Source organism: Anabrus simplex, chromosome 1, assembly GCF_040414725.1.
Source record: "Anabrus simplex isolate iqAnaSimp1 chromosome 1, ASM4041472v1, whole genome shotgun sequence".
Classification (NCBI taxonomy): domain Eukaryota; kingdom Metazoa; phylum Arthropoda; class Insecta; order Orthoptera; family Tettigoniidae; genus Anabrus; species Anabrus simplex.
The window spans coordinates 865,764,501-865,780,675 of record NC_090265.1 but is presented as its reverse complement, the minus strand read 5'-3'; the positions used below and the strand labels follow the sequence as shown (position 1 = coordinate 865,780,675).

General features: G+C 36.4%; 1 protein-coding gene across 1 annotated transcript in view; it reads right to left on the bottom strand.

Annotated features, from left to right (window-relative positions):
* The window catches only part of LOC136857307 (dynein regulatory complex protein 1), a 256,632-nt gene that overhangs the window by 114,870 nt on the left and 125,587 nt on the right, over positions 1-16,175 (bottom strand). The window contains exon 11 of the mRNA XM_067135886.2: positions 11,793-11,934. Coding sequence (XP_066991987.2) covers positions 11,793-11,934 — 142 coding nt within the window. The remainder of the gene's footprint in view (positions 1-11,792; positions 11,935-16,175) is intronic.

The following is a 16,175-nucleotide window of genomic DNA, read 5'->3' as shown; positions in this document are numbered from 1 at the left end:
ATATTATTATGAAGAAAAGAGAAGCAAAGAAACTAAGGAAATGGAAGAAGAAGAAGAAGAAGAAGAAGAAGAAGAAGAAGAAGAAGAAGAAGAAGAAGAAGAAGAAGAAACTGGCGGGGCTCACTTTTCACATCTACTTTGCTTCCTAAGGACAATAACAGATTTGAGTGCCCTGTGTGCAGGTCTGGTTCGAGGTCCACTCAGCCTACGTGACTAGAATGGAGGAGCTATCTGACAGTGAGATAGCGGCCCCGGTCTCGAAAGCCAAGAATAATGGCCGAGAGGATTCGTCATGCTGACCACACGACACCTCGTAATCTGCAGGCCTTCGGGCTGAGCAGCGGTCGCTTGGTAGGCCAAGGCCCTTCAAGGGGTGTAGTGCCATGGGGTTTGGTTTGGTTTGGTTTGGTGTGCAGTGAACCCTATGTGGATCCTTCAGAAGAAGGCTGGATTCAGTATAGTAGACATATTGAATGGTGGCATGATAAGTGTTCTAGTTGTGAAGGAGTTCTTATGTGTGATTACTGTTAAATTCTCTACATTCAAAACATGTCACAAAACTACGATTGAAGTGCCGAACTATTGAAATATGGGAACTACATAACCATTAAAATTATGTTTATTGTAACATTGTCCATGTGTGTATACTAAATCCATCTGTAGTTCCTTCAGTAGTTAGTGGAATGTCTCACTGTCAATTAACTCCATGTGTACTTCTCGGTTAGGCCTAATGCAGGCATCGTCAATCGAGAGCAAAATGCCTTCGGAGCCAATTTGCTCCCCGTTTTCGAGGAACGAGAGCAGCTTAGAGAGCAGCTTAGCGAGCAAGTAGAGGAAGAAGTTCATGACGTAATGCGTACTGAAGGCCAGTGGCACAAAGGTATAGCACATCTTTCTTGACTGGTTAGATTCCGACATGATACATGTGAACTCATGTGAGGTGACATTTCGTATTATACGAATGTACAGTGGTTAAGTAGAGGAAAAGTTTTACATCGTTTCTATGCTCTGAGGAAAGAAATAGCTCTCTTTACGGAAATGCACAGTGAACCACTAGGAGAACTGAACAATGGAAAATAGATAGGAGATGTGGCATTTCTAGTACTGTAGATCTCACCAGCCACCTTAATGGTATTAATTCCTCCCTACAAGGTAGAGATCTTATCATTATTCACCTCTTTGATCGTGTTAAAGCTTTTAACTTAAGATATTACCAAAATTTATTAGGATCAACCTATTCAATACAATAGAATTTACAAAATTAGGACTTACATCCTATTAAACTAAAATTTGAAGGGACATGTTTCGCCCTTTAAAAGGGCATCATCAGCCTTTTTACACTTTGTATTGAATAGGTTGATCCTAATAAATTTTGGTAATATCTTAAATTGATGTACATTTCAATATGGACCAAATATGAAATTTGTAACATGTAATATTAAAGCTTTTAAGCGAACTGTGGGAAAGTCAGTTCGTGAATAAAGACAACGCATTTTCCCACTTTGACTGCAGACTTGTGTCTAGCTCCAAACTATTCCGGTAAAACATTAAAAGAATATAAAGAGGTTTTAATATCACTATATGATGAATTGTAGGGTAGGTTTCACGATATTCAGGCATTAGAAAATGATCTGCAGGTGTTCGCTATGCCCTTCTCAGTGGATGTGCAAACTGTTAGACCAGAACTGCAGCTAGAGCTGATTGACTTACAGTGCAATACTCAAATGAAATGTAAGTTTGCAAACACAAACAGTTTGACTGAATTTTATGTTCATTTTCCACGGGAGAGATTTCCTAGATTGCACAAATTTAATGCACATATTCTAAGTATATTCGCATCAACTTATTTATGTCAAAAGATGTTTTCATTAATGCAGATTTGTATATCTAGACACAGAAGTCAGCTCACCGATGAAAACTTGAAATGTGCTTTGCGACTTGCCAGTACGCAAACGATAGTGCCAAACATTGATACAGTACTATCTAAACGAGCCCAAAGGTCCCGTGAAGGAAGAGTACACCAGTGATATGTTTTAGTTCATGTGTTTAATTTGTTGTCATAGTCATAAATGCCATACAAATATTGAAATGTATGTTAATGAGAGTGCAAAGAATGTGTACAAATCACACAAATTGTATTTTCTTTCGTTAAATGTACGTGTCCCAAAGCTTCAGTTAATCATGAAAATGTATTTCTTCAGGACATATTGCACATTATTATTATTATTATTATTATTATTATTATTATTATTATTATTATTATTATTATTATTGCAGCAGTTGTTCATATGGTAACATTTCCGAGCGGGAAGTACAGTACTACCACGGTATGCAACCCGCCTGACTGCTGCTCTCTTGTCATGTGACAGACAGCTGTCCAGAGCAGAGCAAGCAACACCTGCTCCCTAGAGCAACTACAAGATGACCAGTGGCCTAATGAACAGATTTTCCCGATTATCGAAAATCAAGTCTCGTACAAGACTATTCACAGAAAATACCTTGAACCTTATCTGTGCAACAACTAAAGCTTAATTTTCATCAACAGCATGATTCTACATTACTTTACTCTTCCACCCAGGCTTCCCACTATTTTTAAATATAATTTTTTGAAAATATGAGTCCTAACACGGTATTTTTATTTTTATTTCAACAACATAATGTTTGAATTAAACATGAATTATTAACACTGTATTGTATAGGAACATCAAGGAACTGTGAGAAACATTCAAATTATCCATGGATTTGAATTTAAAACATTTCAATTAACCAAGTTCTACTATATTAAATGGTGTACTAGAAGGCAAGATAGAAGGGAAACGTGTACAGAGATAGAGAAGATTATTCTGGACGTAGAATCTGTGACACTGGTTTCACATCCACGATACAGCAACTCTGACTTGGAAAATGCAAAATAGCAAAAATTACTCCATGGACGTCACTAACCGCCTGTGCAGAAGAAGAAGAAGAAGAAGAAGAAGAAGAAGATTACCTTACATTAAGGGGGAAAGAAAATGGATGATACTTATTTTGACTGTTGAGCATTCATTTTCAGATCAGACAAAATTAATTCAAGTATTAGTTTTGAATTAGCTTGATAAATTATTATTTACAACTATTTACAGTATAGGAATTGAGCTATTGTTATGTAAAATTCAAGTACGCTTAACTACCAAAATTATTTCAACAGTAGCAAATTTTACAGACATAAAAATCAAAACGTGGTGCCTATCTTTTAAAATGCTACATGATAAGGTATGATGTAATGATCACAAGATCTGTTCACAAATTCCTAGGCATTATTTCCATGGCTTAATTTACAGCTTGATGAATTGAAAGTTGACCAGCATTTAAAGATCCATCCACACATATCAGTGATGTGTCAGTGCTGTGATGTGTCAGTTCTGTGCAATCCATGATGTCTCAGTGATGGCTGGTATTGCTTCAGTTTCAATTCAGTGATTGTCAAGATGTCAAATTTTACGGATGTGGAATTGGTGGCTATTGCCATAATTCTAGAAGCAGTTTAAAAATAATGGAAGTGGGTACATGAGCTATGGCAGAATAGAGAAAATGATGGTAAATTCACTACACTGTACAAGGACCTAATTGACGAGGAGACTTTTTTAGCAGTTTGTTTGTTTGCAGTAAGTGAACTGATACATTACAAATACAATGAAACAAATATTTACTTAACCATACACATTGAACAAGTGCTTATATACAATGATTTGTATTACATAAGTTTCTTGAAAACTTGAAAATAATTAGTTAGTAAGGAACTAACTGCCTGTGCTGTTTGGAACTGCCATACAAGGTGGTGAGTTTTGTTTTTGATCTTGAAATGATAATGTATTTTCGTGAAATACAGGAGTAGGCAATGGGAGAAGAGTAGAAGTTAATGATAAAGATAAACAAATTTTCAAATGAGTTGTTTTTTCATAGGAATGTTGTTCACTAAACATTTTCATGTTATAAATACATTTAGATTTTAGATTTCATTAAATTCGAGAGACTTTAGAGACTTTAAAATACACCAGTTAAAAATGTGTCAATGGAATGTGGTGCTGATGATGTCATGGTTTTGTTTTGAACTTTACTAATCAAGCACTCCAGTAATTTTCAGTACCACTTTGTTGGAGAGTCACTTTTTTTCCTGACAATTTTCATACAACTTCAGAATTACTTTTAAAGTTTTGTGGAAGGTGACAGATTTTGAAACTCCTGATTCAGAACTGATTCGGTGGGTTCCTCTTCATCCTCCTGCCTGGTCATCTGTATGTCTTCATGTTGTTGTGTATCAGAATCGCCTTGATTTCTTCTTCTTCTTCTTCTTCTTCTTCTTCTTCTTCTTCTTCTTCTTCTTCTTCTTCTTCTTCTTCTTCTTCTTCCTATCAATGTTTCCTATAGTTACCCTCTCCTTGAAATGTTTCTTCAAGAAGCTTCCTCTTCTTCTTCTTCTTCTTCTTCTTCTTCTTCTTCCTATCAATGTTTCCTATAGTTACCCTCTCCTTGAAATGTTTCTTCAAGAAGCTTAACTATGCAGAATATTTGTAAAGTTTTATCTGTTTTGCCCTTAGTCCAGTTTTTGTTACAGTTTTCTTGACAGATTTCCTGTAATTGAATCTTATATTACTCCATTTGGTTTTGTGAAATGTACCTAAAAAGGGATTTGACAAACGTTAATTTATTATATACCTGTAGCTGTAATCGGGACAATACGTCTAAAAGTAATAATAATAATTAATTAATTAATTAATTAATTATTTGCGTATGGACCCTGTTGGATCACGCATTACATTTATGATTCGCCTTTTTAACAGACCATATTGCTTTCATTCTTTCGCTGTGTGCCTGTTTTCTTTCTTCTGACCACTTAGTCCCCGATCTTTTAGGGACTTCATTCTCTGGCTTTACTACCCATCTATGTATCTTGTGACGGTAAATGTTTCTGTCCACTATTTCTGATGGTTCTATCTGGGCCTTTTCCAGATCATTTTTGACATCTTGTATCCATGGTACGTTCTTCAGTTTTTCGGTGTATGTCAAAATCTTGTGGGTTAGCCTTGAAGACGATAGTCTGTGAATGTGTCCATAGAATTTCAGTCTTCGTTTCCTGACGTCTGCGGCAAGGTTAGACAGTCTTTCCGTAGCTTGCGTGATTTGAGCCTATACCCTTCTTCCTTTTTATCTGGACCCAGAATTTTCCTCAAGATCTTCCTTTCCTCCTTCAAGATGTTTTCCAGATCACCTTTATTATTAAGAACCAAGATTTCACTTGCATACAGCACTTCAGGTTTAATCACCGTATTATAATGTTTGATTTTTGTATGTATGGACATGCACTTCTTGTTGTAGATGTCACGGGTTCTCCAATATGCTCTTTTGAGTTTTTGTAATCGAACTTTCTGTGCTTCCTTTTCCAACCCTGTTGGTTCTAGGATCTCACCGAGATATTTAAAGTATGGAACTCGTTTGATGTGTCCATATTTTGTTTGTAATTCCTGAATGTCGAATTTAGTGCAAATAAACTTGGTCTTCTCGAATGAGATTTTAAGTCCAGTTTTCTCAGCGCATTCCTTGAGGATTTCAATCTGTTTGATCGCTGAAATTTCACTGTCTGTTAGTATCGCTAGGTCGTCTGCGAAAGCTAAACAACTGACCTTAATGTCATCGTTCTTTCGGCCAAGTTGAATGGGTTTCCAGTGCTTCTGAACTTTTAATTCTTTCTCCCATTCCCAACACCTCCTAGATAATAAGGCCTAACAACAGCGTGGTGACGTCACGCTAAGGAGGCGATGGAATAATTTATTTACTAACAAATAGCATTTACATTTTAAAGTATATTGAATTATACTGTCGTTATTACCGTATTTTAGTGACTCCACCATTAAAGATAAACAGCAAACAGTGGTAAAACACGACAGCATTTTGCAATGTTAACTTACTTAGGCCGAATTTCTAACAGCACAACAGGATGTTACAAATATATTTCAATTTAAATAGGCATTACATGATCATAAAAGAAAACTACAGTAGCACGTATAATTTTAGCATAGGCCTGACATCTAAGATGATGTAGCATCACTGGCAGTATTTGCACATGAGCCTACAATGTTTCCGCCCTTGAAGTTCATGTATGGTTTAATGAGAATTTCACCTACCATCGATGTTACCAATTTGTCGTTCTGTTCGAAACCTTGAACTTTATGTTTTATGTATTCCAGAAAGTATGTACGTTTCTGTCCTAATATTGGACTACCATTCAGACCGGAGCCTACTCTTTTAAAAGTACTGACATGTGACAACATTAAATTGCTACTATGTCTTATAAATTTGTAAAAATCGCATGGCGCAACAGCTCCGAAGGGCTGCAGATTACGAGTTGTCTTGTGTTCGGTAGGACGAATCCTCTCGGCCGTTATTCTTGGCTTTCTAGACCAGGGCCGCTATCTCACCGACCGATAGCTCGCAAATGTAATCACATAGGCTGACTGGACCTCGAACCAGCCCTCAGATCTAGGTAAAAATCCCTGACTTGGCCAGGAATCGAACCCGGGGCCTCCGGGTAAGAGGCAGGCATTATATCCCTTCACCACGGGGTCGGCCGTAAATTTGTAAACAAGAGGATATATCAGGCAGAAGGTTGAACAAATAACAAGAAAATTATACACATACTCCTTTATGAACTTATAAAATGCCAGAATGTGACGATATATATGATGGACAGCTGCTGGTGTAGGCCGATTCACTCTGTAAATGCATGATTTTCGCTCACGGTGATACCGTACATTATTTTAGAGGTATGCCACAGACATTTCAAAGTTGGTGATATTTTATGGGAAATAACTGGTACTGATTCTCAGGAAAAACTTTTAACTACTCCTCTTCCAAGACCATGATTGTCAGAGACTGCCAGTGCCTTATATCTTTCCCAATTGCCAATCATATATATCATCACATTCTGGCAGGTGAAGAGAAGAACCAGGCAAAATAGTAGAATAGAAAGAGGAGCAATAAACAGAGCCATTGAAGATAGTACATATCTCATACACAGAATTTCAATCCACAATCTTACACAGCTGAAAAGTACAATAAACATGTTGTTACCTGATGGTTGTTGTACTGTGATGAAGGGAACGTAAGTACTTTTTCTGTACGTTGATACATCAAGGCAACCACACTGCATAGCATATGTAATCATCTAATAGGACATGGCCTTTATTCTAAAAGGGTTTTATTAAAGTATAAAATATTTCTAATGTATATGTGGACAAAATTACTAATACAAATGCAGTATAGTTACAAAACATCATAGCTGCATTACAAGGAATGAGTGTAACAATGTGTAGAAAGATTCAAGAAATTTCAGTCCTAGTTGGTGAATTGAACACCGAGGATGATGTCCCCACAGTTAATTTAATAGTCACAGTTAAAAAACATTTCTTAGTTCACAAAGGAGTATGATTATGATTTTCTTGTTATTTGTTTAAACTTTTGTCTGATATCTCCTCGTGTTAGCAATTTATGGCCGAACCCATGGTGAAGGGATATAATGCCTGCCTCTTACCCGGAGGCCCCGGGTTCAATTCCCCGCCAAGTTAGGGATTTTTACCTAGATCTGAGGACTGGTTCGAGGTCCAGTCAGCCTATGTGATTACATTTGCAAGCTATCTGATGGTGAGATACCGGCCCCGGTATAGAAAGCCAAGAATAACGGCCGGGAGGATTCATCCTGCCGAAGACAAGACACCTCGTAATCTGCAGGCCTTCGGGCTGAGCAGGGCCAATGCCAAGCCCTTCAGGGCTGTTGCACCGTGCGATTTTTACAAATTTATGAGACATAGTAGCAATTTAATGTTGCCACATGTCAATACTTTTAAAAGAGTAGGCACCAGTCTGAATGGTAGTCCAATATTAGGACAGAAGCTAACATACTTTCTGGAAAGTTACAAGTAACTAATCTCATTTTGTTCAGTATTGAAGATACAATAAGTAAAAATTCTTTCAAGAATAAAAATACTGTGCTTTCTGGAATACATAAAACATAAAGTTCAAGGTTACGAACAGAATGACAAATTGGTAACATCGATGGTAGGTGAAACTCTCATTACACCACACATGAACTTCAAGGGAGGAAATATTGTAGGCTCATGTGCAAATACTGCTAGCGATGCTACATCAGCTTAGATGTAATAATAATAATGTTATTTGCTTTACGTCCCACTAACTACTTCTTAAGGTCTTCGGAGACGCCGAGGTGCCGGAATTTAGTCCCGCAGGAGTTCTTTTACGTGCCAGTAAATCTACCGACATGGGGCTGTCGTATTTGAGCACCTTCAAATACCACCGGACTGAGCCAGGATCGAACCTGCCAAGTTGGGGTTAGAAGGCCAGCGCCTCAACCGTCTGAGCCACTCAGCCTGGCAGAGCTTAGATGTTAGGCCTATGCTAATATTATACGTGCTAGTTTTCTTTCATGTAATACCTATTTAAATTGAAATATGTTTGTAACATCCTGCTGTGCTGTTAACAAGTAAGTTAACATTGCAAAATGCTGTTGTGTTTTACCTCTGTTTGCTGTTTATCTTTAATGGCAGAGTCACTAAAATACGGTAATAACGACACTACAATTCAATATCCTTTAAAATTTAAACGCTATTTGTTAGTAAATAAATTATTCCATTGGCAAAAAATATTAAAATCATGTCTGTGTTTAACCATGTTCCGCGTTTCTCTGCATTGCCATCGCCTCCTTAGCATGACGTCACCACACTGTTGTGAGGCCTTATTATCTAGGAGGTGTTGCTAGGAACCATATCCAGGCGGTGAAAGGTATTGGCAGTGCTGAAGAAGTGAAATAAATGGTGATTCAAAGTTAATATACAGTTTACATAAAAATTTAGATGGAAATAAACGCACAAATGATCAACAAAATTACACTTTTAAAAATCGGAAATAATTCAAACAATAATTTCAAAATTATCCAGAAGGTTGAAATTCAGTGACACTACTTTAGGATGGAACATCTTACACAATGTTCAAGTTTCATGGCATAACATTTAAATCACATAATACTGTCAGAAAGAATAAAATTTAAGTAACATTTTACAGTCAGAAGGATATACACGGAAGAAAGGAAAATACAACTTTTAAAATGATTACCTTAGTGCATAGTTCATTTAGGAGGCAGCCCCCTCAAAAACACTTCTGAGAAAGGGGGCCCATCCTAAATGTGAATACTCTAAGATGACGCAGATCTATGAGAAAGCCCCAAAGGGAAAATTATGATTTATAATTACATCAAGAGGCGTTGAACACACAATTTACGAAAACAAAAGAAATGGGAACTGTCTCTTAACAAATATGATGTGACTTGCCAGAAAGGCTATGGCATTTTAAGAAAAACTTTGGTGACTGAAGGAAAAACGGGTAAGCTCCGGCAAAAAGAAATTAAACAGAACACTACATATGAAGACAACTACCAGAAAGATAAAAAATAAAGTGCTTACCTGTTGGAGGGGCCAAGAAGATCCGTCACCTGGAGAAGGCAACCTCTCCCTTCAGCGGTCAAAATTATAAGAGGGCTCAGAAGAGCGAAGAGCTCCTCTCCGGAAATTGAGAAATCGTAAAACAACCAATGAGCGTCCCCTAATCTCCTTTATCCGCCAATCACAAATCGTGTTATTATGTCCAATAAGGGCTCAGCAATTTATGCTGATAAAGTACATCGAGTAGCATCGAGAGATTTCAAAACTGATGCCAAATGATGCAACCAGAAACTCCTGGAAGCATCCTACCCAATCTGGCGCATGTGCCACAGTATGTTCCACAAATATCTCATCTTACCTTTAAATGTTTTTAAGATTAATGTTTCACAATAATCAAATAATTTTGAAGTGGTTTCTCAACCAATCAATTCCAAATATTCCCACACACAGGAGACACAAAAACAAATAAAGAAATGAACACATGAACATATAAAATTTCCCACAGCGTTCCAAGTTCAAATAATCACTACAATACCTATGTATAAATATATCTAACTGTGAAGAAACTTTCTTTTTTTAAGCACCGAGTTACAAGAGGTTCCCTAAAAGCAATTTCGTTCAGTTACTGCTTGAGAGACAGCACAATGCACAAGATTGTCATGACATTTGCAAGATAATAACAGAAAGTCTCGTGAGTGACATGCTGCCAAATACTACAATAGCAACGTGGAAATCTGTAGCTAATGACTTTTGTACGTGTTGAATTGCCACCCAAGCTCTCTCAAATAGTGGATTTCTGTACTTTAACTACAAGAAGACCTTTTGCAATTGTCTCCTTGGCACTTGTTGACATGCAGTACAATTTCACTGCTGTCGATGTTGGCACATTCAGCAAAATCAGTGATGGCAGGGTTTTTGGAAACAGTAACCTAGGCAAAAAGGGGCTGCCTGGCCGAGGTAGTAAAGGCATGCTTGGTTCGCCAGGAAGCAAGTGGGTTTGATTCCCCGTCTGGAAGTCATCAAATTTAAGAAACAAAATTTCCACTTCCGGAGGTGCATATGGCCCTGAGGTTCTCTCAGCCTACACTAAGAATTAGTACCAGGTTAATTCCTGGGGTCAAAGGCGGCCGGGCGTAGAGCTAACCACTCCACCCCACCAAGTGCCGAGGTTACGGATAGTGGAAGCTTTTACCTTCCACCCCTCCCAGGGCCTTCATGGCCTGTACTGAGAAGACTTGAACCTACGCAAGGCACTTCAACACAGCACTTTATCTATACAGAAAATGCTGCACTGCCATGCATATCTACTGAGACTCCGTGTGTCATTGTGGGCGATGAAGCATTTCCTCTAAATACATATTTCATTTAGAATTCTACATTACTTCATAAAAAAATATAATCCAAATATGTTTACATGTGAATGAACAAATACTACTTTAAGTACAAATTAAACTACAGAAGACATAACATTTGAAAATATGCCTATGCAGAGTGGAAATGCAACAAAAGACTCCTTTGGTGTAAGAAAAATGTTCAAGGATTACTTCACTTCAGAAGCTGGATCTGTTCCATGGCAAGAAGAAAGAATCAATGGATAGTGGGAGGTTACCAAGGGCTGTGATAAACTGGGAGCCACATGTGTAAAAATATTGTGTATACAGTATTTGTAAAAACTGGTTGGTCGATGGAATGCACAGAACTGTGGGAAATGCCAAGTAATGGATATTGATAAAATTATACATAGCTTATGTGTGTGCAATACCATCTGCATTGATTTCCTTTCCTGTTTTATTCCAAATATCATTTTTGAAGCAGCTGTCTGTGTACTTTGGGTGCAATAAATCATACAGAACAGCATAATTGCAAACCAGTACATTAAGCTGTTCATCATTCATTTCATATTAACAAGCATGTACAAACTTCACATCACAACATATACTTGAGAGAGCAAAAATATTGTTGGCAATGATACTCAATATCACGGAATGGATACTGCACTGATACTGACACAGAAAATACAGCACTGTGCCAGACAAGCGTGGACGTGGCAGTCAGATTCAAAGGAATGATGTGAATTATCATTGATACTGATGCAATTTCATGGAAATGACACATCATGGATTTCTGTAAATGGACCTTTAGGCTATGTAAGAAATTAGTTCACCAAGCTTTAATTCATGAACTACAAAATAAGAAAATTTAAATACTGGTGTTTTAAAATAAGAAACTTTTGTATGTGAGGATCTATTAATTATTCCCAACAAGGTTCACCTTGAGCTCTATATGAAATGTCTGTTCACTCACCTTTTTCTTTAAATAGGTCAGCCACCACTTGCATAGCAGATCGGAATGAAGCAAGATCTGTCTTTTCCAGAAGGGACTGATCAGGGGGAGTCCATGGTATTCCCAATTGTTGTTCATGGATGAGACGATCGATAGTGAGAATCTAGAGCACAATAAAAGGTCATTTTAAAAAATATAAAGAGAAAACAATACTGAGCCACATGTTCACATTCTATTACAGACCAGGCATTTTCAATCTTTGATTATTCAGCAAGGTGCAATATGAACTAATCTATGCTTTATACCAGTAGCGTCCAAAGCGCTTCACACTGTGCAAATTTGCATAGCTGTACATCTGTGAATGCACAGTGCAGAGTCGGGGTAGGAGTGGTGCCTGTTCGGTCACAGTAGACAACGGTGCATGCACATTATGGGAGGGACATATCTTGCAATGTTACTCGTGTGTTTCATTATCAATCCATTATCAGACCACTCCTTTGCTATCTGTTAAAGTTCAATGACTATATCATTAAAACGTGGCAACTGCTGATGGAGTGATGATTTTCCACAATAATTTAAGAACTAATGGGAGTTACAGTATTTTCTTACTTCTGATGAAGAGAACTCAAAATGTTTCATTTGTTCTCGCATAACTTACAGTTACAAGTAACAACTCTCATTATTGTTCTGTATTGAAGATGACGTTAGGCATAGAATTTCAAGGATAATTTCATAAAAACCACCTATTCAGTCTATTTATAACAATCAGTTTTAAATCTCCACTAGTGTTTGACAACACATTTCAATATTAGTTATGTCATGAACATGAAAATGAAATTTATGGGTCAAATAAGCCCCAGTATCAATATCCTCCTTTCTCAAGACTTATGATAGAGAAGATCCATTTTAGTTTTGAACATATTTTTAAGTTAAATTGAATAGAACTGCCAAGTTAAAACACAGTTAATTTAAATTTATACTTTCAATCTTGACCAGCCTACAATTAACAATCAGTTCAAAAATCTCCACTTGTTGTTGACAACACATCAGTTACGGTACGTCAAGAACATGATATGATATAGGGGTCAAATGAACTCCGGTATGTAATATCCTCTTTACCCAAGACTTATAGAGAAAGAACATCCATTTTAGTTTTGGACATATTTTCAAATTACATAGAATAGGACTGACAAGTTTTAATGTGTTAAAACACCATTAACTTATGTTACCCACAGTAATGTTTAGTTCACATTTTTAAAATTATTATCCTGGCATGTTAGTCTTAAGAGATCATTAATGTTTGTATATATTGTATATATTAGTTAAAAGGTCCCAAACCTTGACTTAAAGGTTGTCTACAGGCTGAAGATGTCCAAAATAATGGGTGAAACATGTACCTGATCTAATAAGTCTACATAAATTCATGTAGATCCAAACCACATTAAACGTGGAAAGTATTGAATAGGTGATTTTTATTAAATTACCCTTGAAATTCTATGCCTAACTTACAGTTGGAATTAATTGAAATACAGTGCAATGCGCAGTTGACAGACAAGTTTTTTGCTGCAAGAAACTTGACCGAATTCTATGAAAACTTTCCCCATAATGAATTTCCTCGCCTTCATCACGAGGCTGCCAAACTTATGAGTATATTCGGTTCTACCTCTGTATGTGAAAGATTTTTTCAATGTTAAAACTTAACAAACCAAGGTTATGAACGGGCATTTCAGATGAGAATTTGGGAAGTTGCTTACACTTGTCTGTAACACGTTCATTTGTACCTAATTGTAACAAGATTGTTAACTCACAAAACCATGAATTATTGTAAATGAAAACTGCAATTGACATCATGTGTATCAGCAAACATGTACTCCTTTTCAATTGATATGTGATGTAACTGCTACTGACTTGATTACACAAATAAAAATAAAAAATAATTACATTTTAAACACAGTAAAAGAAAACTTAAGGTTCAACAAAATATCGCAGCACAAAATGTAAACAAACAGGTTAGGAAACATGACAACTACAGAATGGATGTGGAAAGTGGCATGGAACCCTGAGAGGTAATGGAACGTAGCCTTTTGCGAAGAAAGAAAACATAGAGGGTAATTGCCCTTGGATTACACACATTTATTTTAAAAGGAAACGAATCAAAAATTCAAAATAACAAGGAACAAATCAAAAACTCAAAATAGAAAGATCTTTACAAACACAAATAAAAGGTTGTTAAACATGCCTGTAGACATGTACATTACATTAAAAGAAATTTAATAACTTAATTTGAATTGAAAGAAAATTATCCAACGATACATGATGATTAAAATGAGGGTTAATCCCAATCTACACAAAAGTAGAAATAAGACCAAGCACAGAGGTATAGAAAACTTGCATCACTAACTAAAACACTTCAGGTAATGTGCATAGATTTTCAGTACTAATGTAAGGTGACACAGAAATATGAGGAGGCAAACTCAAGGGATAATTACATTAAAGGTATAAGTTACAAAGTTAAGAAAAAAGATACTGCCTCTGAAACAAAGGTACAAAATCTTAGCTGAGAACCTAAGTCATAAACTCCTGCGGAACACAACCACTCGCTATGATGGTCAGATGATCAAAGATCCAGATCCTACCTCGCTCCCAGAGAAGGAGCGGGATAAGATCGAGAAACAGGAAATGGTGCAAGCACCAAAGAGAACCAATCAGAAAAAAGAATTTACCTTTGAATTTCACATTCACCAATTACATTAACTCTTATTTTCTCCAATCAAAAGTCTTTTCATTCTTGCTGACACAGTGATAATAAATGTTCAAGAAAAGTCTTCATTTACACAACAGGAAACATGCTTCCAAAACCGCACACGTAGGTACATGCAGTTTCACAAATTTCAACCAAAAAAAAAAACAAAACAAATTAAAATCCACAGATAAAGATAATTTTGATAATACCTTTAAATAAAAGAATTTTTAAAACAGAATTTAAATAGATCTGGATAGATCCAGATTTATGAAATTGAAATAATTCTTCCAAGTCCAAAGGTCCAAAAATAAAATCTTGTACAACAGAAGTAATTTTTTAAAACAATTAAATAAGAAATTTCAATCAGTTCCCACTGTTGTCTTTATACTGCCACATGTAAAATTAGTTGTACATTTGCCATTGTAGTAACATTAGGTATTTTGTTTTTCTGTAAAGCTGTTATTGTATGATATTTGGCACAGTGGAAATATGTTTTCTTGTTCCCTTTTGCAGGAGAAGAGAGAATTTTAAATGAATAAATATACATTTTGTGCGTGAAACAGACCAGAGTTAGCATGAGCATAATTTTGCCATTCTTTCCTAGACCCTCCCTTCATATGACAAGCAATTTGATTCATTGAAAACGATATTTCATGAACAATAAGTTCAGTGTTCTTGCAACATTTACTGCAAAATAAATTCGTCACCTAACATTTGACCTACAAATGTTTCTTGAACGAGGACACTCCCCCACTGCAATGAGTGGAGGGGAAGGAAGGATGTACAGTAAGGGAGTGGATGCACAGCTCCTATTCAGAGACACACACTGTCTGCACAGTGCAGACCGAACTTGAACACTGCTGCTTTATATACTTACAGTGTAGCCCTACCCACCAAGCAGTAAGTTTGATTTGAACATTTAGAGAATGGTGCAAATGACAATACGTTACTGAATTATTGGCCCTCATGGTGGCCATGGTCATTAAAGCATCAAGTCTTTATGGTCTGACATGTGGTTAATCGGTTTGAGATCTGCTGGTAGAAAAAAATTTCACCATCAGAATGTTATTCACTTATTGATAGATGCATTAAAACCACTTTTTCAATACAATTCGTGATGCATTAGATCACTGTTGTAGTATATGTTTCATTGCTCTGTGGGACAACTTCAGCTACAAATTACAAGACTGAATAACACAAAATTAAAATGACACTGTTCTACAACTTGAAGTGGGGAATTATAACACCTCCTTGGTCTTAAAAGCACTATCTTTTTAACAATACCTTAGTAAAATGCAGTACTGTAAACTATACAGCTGATAATTTAAACACTTAAAAAAACATTTTAAATACAACTTGATTAATAGTACATAAGTTGTGCTCAAGTCACATTAAAACGCTGAGTGACTGTGTATTTGATAATGCCTTGGTGAAATACAATACTGTACAATGCACTGTTGTATGCTGTGACACACTAAAAAACTATTTTGAAGTTCCATTGATGTTGATAGTACAGGAGTTGTGTTAAAATCACACTACAATAGTCTATTATTGAATGGATTTAGAATATACAATTGGAAGACTAGTTGAAATGTGGGGTTCTGATAGTGGGGAACATCTCTCATAAGTGAAAGTAAATGGCTTTCAGGGAGAATCTTGAA